Below are 16,302 nucleotides of genomic sequence, written 5' to 3' on the forward strand. Positions count from 1 at the left end.
ATCAAATTCGCAAATTCTCATTGGGTGCCATGACTCATCATCATCAGGTCTCACAGGCACAGCTCTAAAATCTATAACAGCCATCAAAATTTCAGATAAAGTAACTAGGTTACATTTGTAACTTGAATATTATGAAGTTCAACACAAACACATTCTTAACTAATTCAAAGGACTATGCAAGTGCTTAGAGAGGAGGCCCCAAGCCGCGGCCCAATGGCGTAAAATTCTGTTTGAGATGTGACATTACTGTACAGGTTCATATGACAAACGCTGAGAGACAGAAACCAAAAACTGTTTCGCTGGAAGGAAAAAATATCTGGCTTTTGGCTCCACCATACATAGCAGCTACATGCCTCCTTTGTCTACCTGTCTTTTGGTGCTGGGCACTGGTAGCCAACAAGTTCTTCCAAGCTGGGCTTGTTATTCTGCTGTAAACAAGTTGAATGAGAATTGCAGGTGGGACTCAAAACAACAAGAAGTTGTAGCATATCTATAAAGACACAGCTCAGAAAAACTGTAGAGATGTCTCATAATTGCAACTTTGTCACAACCAGTGACATTTTGCTCCAACACTTTAAATTGACTTTAGGTGCATCACATTTCTTTTGATCATTTCTGAACTGAGTGGACAAGTTTCCTCCTGGCAAATTGATATGATGAATTAAATGTCACATCTGTCTGCAAAAGGTCTCCCAGTTCATATTATATGACAGGACATAAACATCAAGCCAAAGGGTCTGTCCATAGCTCAGCTTGTGTCATTTCCACTCTCTGTCCCCAACGGCCAACTGCAGACACGTAAGGTTGATAAGAACCTACATAGCACTCATCACCACAGACACTTGCCTCTGTTGGAGATTAAGTCCAGGCCATCACACAAACAAGTAGCAATCACCACACCACTGGATTATTTATTAGACTTGTTTGGCATTTTTTTCCTTTCTATGCCCCCAATTTTGCTTCTTGTCATCTCTCTACCTACTTACCTCTCCCAAGGCAGAGGCGGTTGCTAGGCAACCTTCACAACACAACATCACAGCTCTCCAACTTGGCTCTCTGCTCAGTGTACCCCTGTGGTTTCAGACAATCAAATACATGAGTGTGTGCATTCATAGACAATGTGTGTGGGAAAGGTGAAAGCTATGAATAGTTTCCATCTCATGAGCGAAAGCCGATAGTCCCTTCAGCTTTTAAGAGTTGCCTCTTGACACGAGTGTAACATCATCTTGCATTCATTGGGGATTTATTGCAGGGCATCCAACTCTGAACCACTATTAACAGAGAAGGACAAAAATGAGTGAGTGCATGAATCTGTGAAGAGATACGCTTTTAATTCAGTCAGGCTTGGATAAAACCACCAGTTGCAGATACAGATTCAGCTATCTGGAGACTTATGTGACATCATCTAGGCCTACATGGTTCCTGATGCTTTCTGGTCTAGTTTGCGTCGTACAACACTGTGAACTAAAGCTAATAGATGGTATCTACCAATGCTTGGCAACACATCTAAATCAGCAGAGACAAATGAATAGTCACTGGTGTCTTAAGATACAAGGCTTTGGTTGGAGTGTGAGCCTCTGCCCAAACTGTAAAGAAATTCTACAGCAAAGCTCACTCCACTGATGGCGATGTGAACACTGAGCAGTAGAGCACTGCAGTACATCATGAACAATTATGCGTTTTTGCGCCACATCTACCGCTCACATAGGCACAAATGCAATCTGAGGACAACCTGTAGAATAAAACATAACACATTATTCGTTTTCCAGGTACACCCACCATTTAAAGACTTTCACAGAAGCTAGCTGCTTACAGACTGTACATTCAAGAATTAGAATCACCATCATAGCTTTACAAAAATATACATTTTGTGAGCATGCACAGAGCGAAACAACGGCTTGGTTCCTCAAACAGTTTAAAAAAGAAGGTAAAAACAGGAGATTCCATTAGTTTACAAAAGCAAAGCCTGAGAACAAATGGCACTTACTGTAACAATAGCAGTTAAGAATCTCCAGGGTAGCAAGGATAGCCCCACCCCCCACACACACACGTAAACTAACACTCCCTCAAATACAACTCAGGTCAGCACATAGCATAGACATTGGCCTGCTTCATACCGCAGTGAAGACTTTACATCAAATCCAATAAACATGGGAAGATCGATATATATTTTGTTTAAAAAAATGGGGTGTTGGTGTGGGGCAGCAAACAAGAATTTCATAATCCACCTCGTCTCAACCCAAGTCAGGTTTTGAAGAAAACCTTGCTTTTAGCAGGAAGTCTGTAGTTCCAATTCTTATTTACCAAGTTAGCATAAATCAATTAACACACAACCAGTCAATGTGTTTTGAACTGACCTGGCCAATGTTTCATAATCCTGCTATTTTAACTCTGCTGTCGTGAATTCAAATTGTAAACCTGCAGTTGAAGTGTTACAAATCAATTTTTTTATTTTATTTGGACTGTGTGTAAATATGTAACATCAGCAACAAGTACCCAACTGACCCATATCAAAAATTCCCATAGTTAATATTACATGACAGGTCTCATTTAATTTGTGTCTTCTGAAGTAAGACAGCCTCAGGCCTCTACTACTAATGTGTCCGGCTCCCGGTCCCCCTGAGTGGCAGGGCTGACTGGTCCTGCCCACCATAGGGCCAGGGCGTTGTCTTGTTTGATCTCCTGCGGAGACATCACAGCTTCATCTCCTTCTGCGTCAGAGGCAGAGTCACCCTCACTGTCGCCAGGCCAGGGGAACTGGCGCTGGCCGCTGGATGTCGCTATCAATGGCATGAAGGGGTGAATACTGCAGATGGAGGAATGGAGAGGAGGAGGTGAAATAAATATGATTTAAAATGACAGAATATAAAACAAAAAATAGATAAGTTACTGTTGGGGTAAAAGATAAATGATGTTTCGGATATTCTGAACAGAAGAAATGCCTTTTAATGTGCAGCAGAAAGATAGAGAAAGCATGTGATTAATTTCACTCCTGAGAGAACTGACTTAACTGAAATTTTAAACCCATGTTCTGTGGAAAATTGCAGCTCATTTAAAACTATAGTTTACTTCGGCTATCGTCGTCTCTTCTCTTCAGAATTAAGCAAAAGTCTACTCAGCAAAAGAGCCTGGATTCAACATAAACATGGAACAAACGCATACAGAAGCATTAATGCTCTGTTCATTAATAATTCTGTACAATAAGTCTAGCCCCAAATTGCAAGCTGCTCTTTCTCATGTTTAAAATAGTTTTGGTGATTTGTTCGTATCTTTTGTGCTTGTGTGAAAAGAATGGAGGAGATAAGTAGCATAACAACACAACTCAACAATCAGGTAGAAAAATGTGGCAGACACTGAAAATCGTTCGAGCACCTATTTCATTTTAAGATCACTCACTTTCTGTCATCTATTCAAAGCTTTTCACAATGATCTTTATTCAGTGAGATGCTTAAAGCTTGTAATTCTACCATTTATAATAGTGAGTTGAGGGATAGTGACTTTCTGTGTTGTTGTACCTGAAATATAACACCAATAGGGTAAAGATGCAACACTACTAACTGATGTATTGTAACTACCCAGTAGTATGGATTAGACTCCATTAGCATTCTCACCTGATGCCATTGGTGCAGTCCCAGTGGGCCTGGAATCTTAGCTGAGGCTGTAGTAGCTCCTCATCGCCATCAGGAGGAGCTGTCTGGGAGTCCCACACTGACACCATTCCCTCTGTGTCTCCGCTCAGCAGGTACCTACCTGAACTATGACACGCACGCACGCACGCACGCACACGCCCGCCCGCGCACACGCACGCATGCACGCAGAGACAGAAAGAGGATCCAGCCAATGATAAGCATTTATAAATGCATATTAAAATGGTATATTCAGGCCAGATACAAACTGGATGAATCCAGTAGAGATTCAATTAGTGATGTAAACTTACACGTCCAGATCAAAGTAGATGCGCTGGTTAGTGGCTACATTTCTCTCAAGTGAAAACACAACCTTTCCCGGCTCTCTTAAATCCCAGCAAAGGATTTCTGGATCCTACACATACACATATGCATGCACACAGACACAAACATACAATCTGTTTAGGCTGATGTGAGGTATCAGGAATAAATAGGGTGTAGTGAATCTCATCTGTGAGATTCACTGCGCTAAGATTGCTAAATAGGTGCATTTAATAATTTGCTGCCTATGTACCTATAGGGATCTAATATACCTGTGAACATGTTGATCAGTTAGTTAATCTCACAAACTCCCCCCCCCCCCAAAAAAAGAATGTCGTCATCAACACAACCAAGAGCTTTGATAATGCCTGTGTAAACCTATTCTTCGGTATGACTTTTACCTGTGATACACACAAGTCTTTGGTATGTGCATGCCTGTGTGTGTCATTATTCAAATGAAGCTGCATTATTGCGTCTCCTCTGTAATGCTGCCATTTTCTCTGTGTTCATGTGTTCACCTTGCGCCCGCCTGTGTATAGGTAGTTGCCATTGGGGGAGAAGAGCAGATGGGTGAGTCCTCCGTGGTGGCGGGTCGGTAGAAGAGCCAGCAGGGTACCGTCTTGGCAGGAGTACAGGCCAGCACAGCGGGAGTAAGATCCACAGGCATAAACAGACTGGCACGGGCTGAAGCCAAAACAGGAGATGATGCCACTTTGGCCCTGCTTCTTCACTGCATTGAAGACAAGAGTGACATTTGGCAAAGCTTTTAAGGTTCACACGACATCCTGAAGACTTCTACTCAACGTTCAGTTTTTGGCAGCTTATGCATCCCTGATTACATCTCAAGGAGGAAAATATTACTCAACAATGCGTGCGCACGCACAAACACAAAGAGTTATATATGGATCATCTGTTTCTTTTTACAGTTTACTCCTTTCCAAATCATCCTCTTTCTCACCATTTAGAAAAGACCTTTAGCACATTTTTGGCACATGAAAGCAGAAGCAAAGCTTTGGCATATCCTCATATGGATAATTTAGTTGGTTTCTTAAGAGTGATCATACATTGCTGCATAATTTGCAGTTATTAGTTATCAAGTAAAACTAGTGGAGCCAAATACACAAGAAACCATATACAGGAAAAAACTAGCAGAGATGGATGTTGCCAGCAAAGCAGGGATAGTGTTAGTCATGACCTACAAAAAATATTTTATGCATTTGCATGTGGTACATGTTTGTTTATTGCGTCTTGAAGAGTGAACACCGTTCCGCTTAATGCAGTAAAAAAAAAAAAAAAAATCATCAAGGAAATGAAACATCCTTTGACTTTGGTGCATTACAAAAACTTTCCATCAAACCTGCCTGAAGTATATCCCAGAGATTACATTGCAGCAAACTTTTAGTTGCCTTTATTTTCTTTGTCTGAAGTACATAATAAAACTCTCCTTGGTTTGTTCAAGGACACTTCAGAATGTGAGATGTTAGAGCCAGCTGTCAAACAGCAACTTACTGAACACAAGCAACAACAAACTTCACATTATCCTTTTCACAATGTCCCTGTTTACTGATTGTCTCTCTTGTGGGTTGGATTGTCCAAGAACATAGCTTGTGAATGCAATTCTTTTTGTAAATGATTTTTGACTGTTTGGGGCATTCTTGAAAACCATCGGGAGAGCTTACAAAACTACTGCTCTTGAATAGTCATGTCATCTAGTCATCTATTCATTACAATAATTATAATTAGGATTATGAATGTTCTCTATTCAACATGTGTTTCACATTAATTCATTATAATGTTAGCGCATAATTGTGGTAAACTTTTAACGCATGGAACCACAACTTTACGACTACTCTAAAATGACCTTCCTGTGCTTTAAACTTTAAACTATATGCTGAAACTGGAAAAGAGCAGTTGATGACTCACCTACAGTGGGTCGCTCCTCACAGTCTCTGCCGGGACGGTCAGTGTAGAAAACTCTGACTGTTTTGTCAAAGCCACAGTAGAGCTGCGTGCCGTCAGGTGAGAAGCACAGTGAGTGAGCGGCCGTCAGCTCATCCAGGTGATTGTATGGTCGGAAACTGGCTCGTACCTCCCCATAAAACGCATCCCATACATGGACTGGGTTGTCACGACTACTGCTGGCTAAACTGTGGAGGAAGAGTGAGAAGCCAGACAAGGAGAATGGCAGAAGGAGTGAGCTCCAGGAAAAAGAATGACTGGGAATAGCAGGGAAATGCTGCAAATGCTTAATTGAGTCAATCTTAATTGCCCCAAGGGCATTTTCTTTCTCACAACTAGTACCTGAAAGATGAATTAGTTTAAAAGTGAAAAGCAAACAAACACATTTAGAGCACAGAACAAATCACAGTCAGTATGTATATGCAAACTAGCTGGTGGAATATAACAGAAGTATACCTGTATCTAGGAGGATACAGAAAAGATTCAAATAAAATATGCTGCAATATATGAAAAGCTCAATTTTGTTTTTTCTAACCTACTGCACCACAGCCACTGATGTAAAAAATACACAGCTTTGCGCTATACCTCATTATGGAGACAAGACACATTCTTATTGGTTCAACTCAGGGCCAAAGACTGAGCCATGCCTTTTTAACTCTAATTATTGGACGTTGAACAAATGTAGAAACATCACTGTGGCTCAATTAGACAAAGGAAATTAGTCCCTATCGCTGCTGCCGTGTTCTGTTATGGCCCCTCTGAGCTGCAGCTTTATTCCAGAGCAGAGAAATGCCCAATTATAATGCTAGACTGCTGCTAGCTTGGAGCGATGCCTAGAACTCAGTGCAACTTAACTGAGCCATAACAGGGGCCCTTATTCCCTCTCTACAGGAGGGGCATCAACAACAAATGGCTTTTGGCAGATGGAGAGTTCAAGGAGTGCTAGGGGAAAAACCAGAAACAAAATGGGGGAAGTGAAAAGGGGGGAGAGGGAAAGAGACAGCAAAGGTGCCAGCAAAGGTGGTTTGCTTAGCTTGTAGATGTGTTTAATAACCACAACATAACCTTTTATCTGACTATCTCAACTTACTCCAAGCTGGTCCAACCACCTGGCTGTGCTTTGCAGGAGGTCTTCAATGATATATGGCAGTGATCTAAGGGAGATGAAGAGGATCTGCTGTCAGCTTCTGCTGCCACCCTCTTCCTTGTAACAGGTAGGTATTTTACAAAGCTTTGGGAGACCCATTAAGGCCCCTGAAGTGTTTCATTGTCCAAATGAGGCTTTTGTTGATTGCTTTTGCTGTTTACACAACTGTCATCTCGGGATGTCCTGATCCTGACCCCCATCCCTCTCCTCTTACAACCACTGGATGTTGGGGTGGAGAGGTGCCAACATTATGTCTTGATTAGAATGATCTGTCAGAGGGTGGAGGCTGCAACTGGAGTATGATGGGAGACGGGGGAGTAGTTGGTATTTTCACAGTGAAAACAGTTGGCAAATTGACCTCAGTGCGTTTGCATGTCCCTACCTCTCTCTCCACAGTGACAACTACAGGTCACTGATGCTGGCTCTATTTCACAGCGTGCACACAAGCACGCAGTGATGTCAATTTAAGCATCACGACTCTGCTACTCAAACATGGCCAAAAAGGGGAACAAGATGAAAAGAAAAGCCCTATGGCGCAGAATTATAAGGCCCTTTAGGTGTTGTCTGGGCTCTGGAGTGCTGTTAGCGGGCTGAATCATGCTGAAAAGCACCATGGTTTTCAAACAGCCGAGCAGAACGCAACAGAGGCAGAGGCAGACAAGACGAAGGCCAATTCTTCACTCATAACAAGAGACATCAGAAAGGTTTTACAGCTTCTCTCCACGCTGGCAGCCAGCTCCCACAACGAGTTCAAATACCACAAGGACCAAAGAATGAGTCACAACAATTTCTTTTATACTCAGAGAGTCTATTAGACAGAAAACCTTATCCACACATAAACACATATTATTCCAGGGAAACCATCTGAGATCTAAATTAAAAGCATCAATCTCTGACTGACATGCGCCTGAATAGACAACCTAGTATCTTTCCTGTGTATGCATTCTTCACTCTGTCAAGTTGACCTTCAAAGTGAACTTTAAATGTCTCATCTATCCACATGTTAAGAGCAGAGGCTTAGGGAATAGTCTGACTGGAAAAGATCAAGCTCAACTCACAAGCACGTGTCCGGTTCCACAGAGTTCATCTTAGGGTACCAGCAGTAGTCATAGATGGTATCACCCTCTGCCATCTTTAGCACTGGACTCTGAAAAGGACCATATGTCAACAAACCGGTGGGGTCTTTTTGTGTTGATGCTGACACAGTCACACTTTTTTATGGTAAAATTTGATATAGAAAGTTATGACACAATGTGGGAATAGATATGAGCATTCACATTTCCAACTTGTTTAGCCAAGACTGAGAAATGAAAAATAGATTACATTTCATTAATTTCTGTTCAGTGATAGTTCAGCCAGCAATACAGTTAAGAGATTGGTTTGACTCTCGATAGTTCACAACTACTAAAAGACACAAATGTTGAAGTTATTGCAATTTTGTTGCTTTAACTAAAATGTTTTGTGTTTGTATTTTGTTGTATTCTTGCATAATGTTGAATAACACAGAATAAATCTTGACTGTTAAAGCTGTTTGTCTTTATATTAAAGGTCAGAGAACAAAATACATTGGCAACAATGAGAATGCTTTCACAATTCCAAACAAAAAACAAAAAAAGTGTCTGAAATAAATATAAAATTTGATGATTAAAGATCAAAATCTATTGTGGTGCACAGCAGAAACCAATAGGAGTTTGTTTTATTTTCAGTCACAAGCTACACAACTTCTAACTACCTGTTAGGGTTAGAGGTACAAAATAAAATTTCTGTAAAGGTTTACTGTGTTGTCTTTGATGTGTATTTTAATAATAATAATAATAATAATAACAACAACAACAACAATAATAAAGCTAGCCAAACTTTGAAGAATTAATTTATGTGGAAACAGATCTAGGTCTCACTCCTCAAACCTATAGACATTAAATTAAACCAACTTTAACATTCAGATTTCTGGTTAAAATTATTGGATAGATTTTTCTGAAACAATAGGGAATTTTTACTCTGCCCTGGAGGTTGTCCATCTGTTTATTTTTCAGATGAAATTTGCAAAAGCTGTTGAACTGATTTGCCACAATTGTACATTGTTTAATGTTGGCTGTGGTGGAATATTTATTCGGTGTCTGCCCATTGATCCAGTTAGATTTTTCATTTACTGAAACTCAGCAAAAAGGTATTTGTTGAAATCCTGTCCAAAAAAGGGCAGACAAAAGCAATCTCAACTAAGGCCTGTTGGGGGCACTAGTGGTGCTGTTGGAAAAGTCTCTTAGAACAGTACTGAGAGCTTATGTATCTGCTTAGCAATTTTGGGTTGTGGCTGGCTTCTGTCAATGTTTAAAGTATTCCTGTACTTTACGAACAATTCCTTGGACAAGCTAACTTTGATATCCTCTGCTTTCATTAGTTCAGGCACTGATGATAGGCTATCACTGTGCTCACCATCTCTGGAAGCAGGTCCCAGGTGTAGCTGTAAATCTCTGGAGGGAGGTTATACACACGGAGCACATTGTCTGCACTGTTAGTCAAGATACATGAACCGTCAGGTGCCCTTAGGTAAGAGGAGGGAAGAGGACACCTTTATTATTGTGCATTCGCTACATTGTTTCATCATGTTGAGCATGAACACAAGCACACACAGATTTTGTATTTAAGCGGTTGTTCAGAGCACTTTAGGCATAAACATTGTTGCATTCACAGCAAAGATACGGATACATCACAAGTAACCAATTAAACTATATTCAATGTAGAGTCAATGTTTTTGACAATTTGTCAATGTCTTAGACCTAAAGAAATATAAACAGCAAGATTGATTCTTTAACCTCAATTGGATAAAATTTTAATGCAGCAGCAAATCAGTAACTGCCCTTGACATCTGCCACAGGACACAAATTTTTTTTTTTAAGTCTTATTGATGTAGGTAGAAAAAAAAAATGCCTCACAAAGTTTAATATTTAACAATCAAAATCCATGATGTATTTTGGGTGATGTTAATATGAGATGAAATTACCATTTGCAGCCTTTGAGGTAATTCTCTGGGAGGCTTGAGTACTCAGCCCAGGAACCAGTCAGCATTTGGGGGTTCTGGGTAAAGTCTAAGCCAAGGCTGGAGGAAGGACAAAAGGAGGAACAGGTTCTTGGTCAGAACAAACTTACGGGAAAAAAAATAAAAAATAAAAATAAAAAAATCTTGACTTGCTTTTAAAGTTGGTATCTTGAGCTGAATTTCTGCATATAAGCCCTAAGAGGAGAATATTTATATTATTTTTAACTTTTACATGGGCATGTGCTGCTTTATTTAAGGCCAGTGTCATTATCGTGGAGTTGATGGTTCAATACAGCTCACAGCTCCACAAGTTGATTCTACCTCTTTGCCCCAAATGCCATCTTCCCCAATTTTGCTATTATAATGATTGATGGTGTTAATATAATTAATATTTAATCAGCTACTTACTGCTGTCCTTCACTGGGGCTGTCTGCAGATCCATTAGTGTTGAGCTCCTCTTCAGATTTTGTCTCTCTTTCATCTAAGGGTGCATCATGTCTTCCATCTCCATTCTCATTGAATTCACCCTCACTTCTGTGACTGACAGGTGGCTCTTCATCTCCTTGCTCTTTCTTTTTAAATTGTGGTGATTCTCCTGCACCTAGAGTAAAGTTGTGGTTATTAATTTCTACATCCACAAATGAATCCTAAACCACAAGCTCTGACATTCCTCTAAAATCATAACTTGAATTAACAAAGTTTTGGAAACTTTACTTTGCGATTGTGGGGCAGGATCCTCTGGTATCAAGTCAGACTGCGCTGGCGTTTCTCTCTGTATCTCAACCTGGTGTGCAGTTTCTCCCAGACCAGCTTCCTCCTCACTCATCCTCAACCGCTTGGCAACTGGGGGAACCAATTCCTGTGGGGTCCCCACTCCTTCTATGCTATCACCTTGAAGTAATGGTTGGGCCTGTTGAGGGGGCTCATTATCAGCTTCTGTGTCCTGGCCAGTGCCTTGCACTCCTCCGCTTTCACCACCTCCAGCCGCGCCAGACATCTCTCTTTGTGTACCAATCTCTTCTGTCAAGTCGTTCGCCTGTTGTTCAAGTGCCTTGTATCAGGCGGGTGGCTGTCAGACGTGGGTGAGGTAAGTGCTACTAGGATAGTGCTTCTTCCTGCAGTGTGGGTGTTTGAGTCTGCTGGGAGTCGAGGACATCACAGCACCCGCTACCCTGAAAGACCAGTGCGGCCGGAAAAGACACCGGGGACAGGGGGCAGTTGAGACCAATGGAGCAAAAACGTGAAAAACACAAATGAAGCAGCATAAGAGCACTTTTTTAAATGTATTTCAACACATCTGTCATAAAAAATAAATAAATAAACGTGACGGTTCCTGTTGTACGGAACAACAAACGGACACCATCACACACCTGTAGCTAATATTGGCGTGCCAACCCCTACACCCTAACATGAATGCTGATTTTACCAAGTTAACGTTTTCCAGTTATAAATTACAAATAAACGTGTATACCATCCACTCCATGTGTGTTGTATAAGTTGAAAATACGACTTTGTTTCCTTTAAGCGCTCGTCCACAACGGAGAGAGCGGCCACCTCATGTTAGCTCGTGTTAGCAATCACCTAAGCTAGCTGTCCGTTGCTACATACCTCTGTTGTTTTGCTTGTCCTTTGGTTCTTCGTGTGGTTTTACTACACACACGATTCTCCTCGGCGGCACCAAGGTTTCACCCAGAGCCAGAGACTACAGGCAACGTGCAAGACCATGCGAAGTCCTTCTACTTCAGGACTTTGTCTCCACTCACCAGCTCATTACGAGTTGTAAACAGCGCCGACTGCCATGCGTCGAAACATCGCGAGAATAGCGGTAGTAGCGCTGGGCCACGGCCACCCAGCCCAGTCTGAGGGTGATGTCAGTGGTTTTGAATGTAGGTGGGAAATACACACAGAGTGAGTGACTGCTAAATGCTATTTATTCAGTATTTATTTTGTTCTTCAAACAAAGAAAAACCAAACTATTTACAGATCTTTCAGTTGTTCTTTTCCAAAACAGTTTCATTAGATATATGCTGTTATTTTAACAACATTCAAAGACATTTAAGCAAAGGAGCTGAGCTGATGGGTCTAACTTCCGAAATCTTTTTAGGTCAGTGTTGTTGGAACAACGGTTACCAGAGCTACAATAAACCAGAGGATCCACTTCATGCTTTCAGGCCATCACAGGATCTTTTCAAAAGCGTACAACCAAACAACCACTTTAACCAACCATAAAAGCTCTTGTAGGCCAATAAAACAAACTGAAAATAACTACTGTTTACTATTAAGACAGACTAACGAACACCTAATGCCACACAGGATCAGCTTTTAAAAATGTCAAACATTCATATTCATAAAGTCATCCACAGCCTGGATACCACATTTGTATGTTCAAAGTCAATTTCTGTTTTGGGAACTGATTGCAACATTTTTTTTTTTTTTTATACAAAAACCATTCAGTATTAATTCAATAACAGTTTAACAGTTACCACATACTACAGCCTACTGTGGCTACCACTGTTTACATGGTGAGCTCTGGCAGGTAACTGTCCATCAAAACCTCAGCTATTGAAGTGTACAAGCATATTACAAGTCCAAACTGATGATTTTCAAAGAATATTAGTTGCCATTTCAATTTAAAAAAATGCATATTCTTAGTTCTCAAGGACAAACACACACACACAAAAAAAAAAAAAAAAAAAAAAAAAAAAAAAATCAAGTGGTTGACTAAAAGCATTAATCTCTTAAATCCAGTTAGGTGCACAAACATGGAAAAAGACACTAACCACATTTGAGGAATTTTTCTTCAGATAACACACAGCTCACTGGTCTAGCCCTTCTCAACCAAAAATGGACAGCAGTACCACCAGGTGCAAAGGTAGAGCAGAAACCACCTGGGCCAAAATGTGACCCATCTCAGAGTTTAGTGTCAAGTCACACTTTACAAATGAAAGTGTACTCTAACAATCATGTTTCTTATACAAGCCCAAGTCGTCATCTCAAAACTGTAAAAAGTATCTAGTACCTTCAAAACACTTAAGTCCCTGGAGTGTAAAAAAAAAACCCTACAAAACAACCTCTCTCTTTATCTCCATTTGCAGATGACCTGCCAGTCTGGTTTAGAATTGCCTTCAGCAGTGTATCCAACAACAGTCATCACATGGCAACAAGTCTGTGCCAGTTCTGGTTCATCTCACCCTGTCAGCTCAGCTCCAGACTTCAGCCCGCACTCATACATCTACGAAGAATTTTAATAAATCCACTCTTCATTTTAATGAAACCAAAAGGGCAACATAACCCAACCACCAGAACAGAAAAAAACAACCTCTGATTAATTCAAGACTGCTCTATTCTGAAGCCAATTAGCAATTTTCATGGTGATCAGATGTACATTTATGAAGTTAATACAGAACAGTTTTGTTAGCCAACAGAAAACAGCTCCTTCCTGTAATTAACTTTGGGAGAACAAGTTAACAAGGTGGTTTCCAATCTAAATACATCGTCCAGGGAACAGTTTCAGTTGGCTGTTCAGAACTGAGCAATACAATTTAAGGCATGTTGAACAGAGAAATTAAGCAAAAATCCACTACAAGGAAAAACAAAAAGCAAACTTTTACATTATTTACATGGCTCAGCATTTATAGTGATGAGCTTTGATGCTTGTCTGTGTCTGTACACATATTGTGTGAGTTGATATCTATGTAGCCCTGTTATGTGTGCCGACGTGGTTCTAGAGAGTCAATGTAACTGAGCGTACAATGCTTTTGTTTTAAGTGTGCATGTAGTGTCTGACACTCCTTTCAACTCTAGAATCTATGTGACATGTTGCTACGTGTTTGGGTTTTGTAATGTTTCAAAGTACATTGTGTTTTTTGTTTTGTTTTTTGTACAATTCTTTCAGTTCATCCAGTTCCAAAACTGAAGGATTTCTCATGGTTTTGATGAAATCCTGAAATCAAGCCACATCCACCAAATCCCAGCCCAGCTCTGTCCCTGACATCTGGGGAGTAGGGCAAGTTTTCTGTCCCGCCGGTTAGAGGACCTCCGTGCACCACCAAAGAGTTTCAAGCTGAAGTGAATGATGACATTTGGGCAATTTTTGTGTCTTTATCCTCTTCCTTGCTGGAGAGTGGCTGATCAAATGCCCAGCATCACACTTGAAGCACAGATGGGACCCACTTTCTCAAAAAAAAAAAAAAACCCAGAAACTTCATCTTGTAACTTTCCAAACTGATAATGCCAGTAGCCTACCCAGTCCCAGATCAAGACTGAAAAGTTTCTTGAGGTTCCAAGTTCAAAAGGACAGGTTTAGGGTCAACTGGTTTATGGGTTGGCTGTAGGTTAGATCCTCCTTTTAGAGGGCAGCAAAGAAAGCACAGCCAGACACCTGCGGGAAGACAATAAAATAAATTAAAAAAAAAAAAAGCACAGGAAACTAATCCAGTAAACAGCAAGTACTATATCGTTATCTCAAGATAAGTCAAAAAGGAAATGAATAGAAAGCACAAAAAAGAAATCATGAAAACATCCCTTACCAATTCCAAGGATTGTTCCTCCTGCAGTGATGCTACAGCTCTGGAGGCAGTTATCCTCGCCGATAGCTTCTTCTACCAATCTGCCTATTTTCTATGTATGTTGATCTAGCACTCATGGTGGGGCCTTGTAGCCACTGCATCATCCACATTGATAAGTAATTATCAGTCAGTCTTGTAGACACTATAGCATGTCCAGCACCTCAGTCCTTGTTCCATGTGATTTTCCCTTCCATCCCCAAACATTTTAGGGTTACTGGCAAACTACGAGAAACTCACAGCAGTTCTATCGCAAACTACTTTCAAAACGATAAGTTTTCTTGAAGAACATTCACTCCATATAATCATGTCATGATTTTTCCTTCATCCATTTGCAAATTTTCTTTCTACTCTGAAAGGTAATACAAAAATATGTTTATATACAGGAGGTGGGAGAAGACGTGCTTCTCGAGTCTCTTATTTCATTTTGGGAATATCTTTTCAGTGACTTTGTCAAAGTCGTAGCAATCCTCCTGTTGTAATTGTGCTCCCATCCCCAAAATGGTACCTCACAGCTTGAATGAACAAAAGTGCATAGGTGAGTTGGTGAGGGCAGGGTATGAGTGCTTATGAGGGCTGAGGTGATGACAAGTGCACGCACCACTACACACATCGCCCTCTCAGTTCCCTCCAGGGTTTTGCTGTCCTGCACTCCGTTCTTGACAAAACAGAACCAATCCTTGATTTTCCTTCTCCTCTACGTGGTTGTTCATTGAGTCTCAGGATCCACAACCACACACAGAAGGTCCAATTTGCGGATCTTGTCCATGTTATTGTAATGCCTGCCACTCGTCCTCAAAAAAAAAAACAACCAACACCACTCAATGTCCATATGGCAGAAGCGCACTTGCAAACCCCACCCGTCTTATTTTCGAACAAAATAAAAACTAAAAAACAAAAAACTATAAAAAAAAATAATAATTAAAAAAAAAAAAAAATGCACCCACAGATATCCATGTGGTTTGTAAACAACCAAAGCTCCAGTATGGAATAGAAAGTCCTTTCTTTGAATTCTTAGTCACTATTTGTATGACCAGGATTGTAGAGGCAGTGTGTTCAACTGTATCCATCCCAATTTTTTTTTTCCTCTCTTCTCCACTGTGAAAAAAAATTAAAAATAAAAACTAAAAAAAAAAAAAAAAAAAAAAAAAAAAAAAATTAAAATAAAAAGACCTCGCTAAACTCTGAAGCTTTTTGTATTTTGTGTCCATTTTTGAAATCTTCTGAGGAAAAAAAAAATATTATCTGGTATCAGCATGGGTTTCATGTCATTTTTTGGAATACATTCAATGTTTTCTTGAGAAATAATACACACACTTCACATGGCGATAATGAAACAAAAATTAAAAACAAATTAAGGAAAAAAAAAAAAAATTAAAAACACAACAAAAATAGCAGCCCCAAGTGCTCATTATCTTAGTCCAAATACTTTTTAAACTTTGTATATAATGTATATATCCATATATATTTTTCATAAAAAAGAAAACTCGTCATTATCAAATTGCAACAACGAATAAGTAACACAATATGCTAACATTTCATGCACCGTTCTGTGCACTTGCACATTAAGATGCTGTATATATATATATTTTTTTTTTTTTCCAGAGTCAGAAACTCGACACCTTTCATTCACAAGTTCGAGAGCTG

General features: G+C 40.1%; 1 protein-coding gene and 1 long non-coding RNA gene across 2 annotated transcripts; both read right to left on the minus strand.

The window, feature by feature from the left end:
* Positions 1–1,300: 1,300 nt before the first annotated feature.
* Positions 1,301–11,883, minus strand: wrap53 (WD repeat containing, antisense to TP53). Its single transcript, XM_029526776.1, has 11 exons — positions 11,699–11,883; positions 10,805–11,262; positions 10,499–10,691; positions 10,055–10,150; positions 9,487–9,595; positions 8,112–8,200; positions 5,871–6,094; positions 4,466–4,677; positions 3,938–4,041; positions 3,612–3,755; positions 1,301–2,806 (listed from the first exon to the last, which is right to left on the minus strand). Exons 2-11 carry the CDS (start codon positions 11,085–11,087, stop codon positions 2,581–2,583), a joined length of 1,680 nt encoding a protein of 559 aa, XP_029382636.1. The 5' UTR covers positions 11,088–11,262; positions 11,699–11,883; the 3' UTR covers positions 1,301–2,580.
* Positions 11,884–12,011: 128 nt separating this feature from the next.
* Positions 12,012–15,739, minus strand: LOC115059161 (uncharacterized). Its single transcript, XR_003842170.1, has 2 exons — positions 14,620–15,739; positions 12,012–14,471 (listed from the first exon to the last, which is right to left on the minus strand). It is a non-coding gene; the product is annotated as an uncharacterized LOC115059161 (long non-coding RNA).
* Positions 15,740–16,302: the final 563 nt, after the last annotated feature.

This window comes from Echeneis naucrates, chromosome 18 (assembly GCF_900963305.1).
Source record: "Echeneis naucrates chromosome 18, fEcheNa1.1, whole genome shotgun sequence".
Lineage (NCBI taxonomy): Eukaryota > Metazoa > Chordata > Actinopteri > Carangiformes > Echeneidae > Echeneis > Echeneis naucrates.

Coding starts and splice junctions, on each gene's coding strand:
- wrap53 (XM_029526776.1), bottom strand. CDS start 11,087: ATGTCTGGCGCGGCTGGAGGTGGTGAAAGCGGAGGAGTGCAAGGCACT. Junction 10,151..10,498: donor AGCCCCAGTGAAGGACAGCA/GTAAGTAGCTGA, acceptor TCCTTCCTCCAG/CCTTGGCTTAGACTTTACCC. Junction 2,807..3,611: donor GACTGCACCAATGGCATCAG/GTGAGAATGCTA, acceptor CTCCATCTGCAG/TATTCACCCCTTCATGCCAT.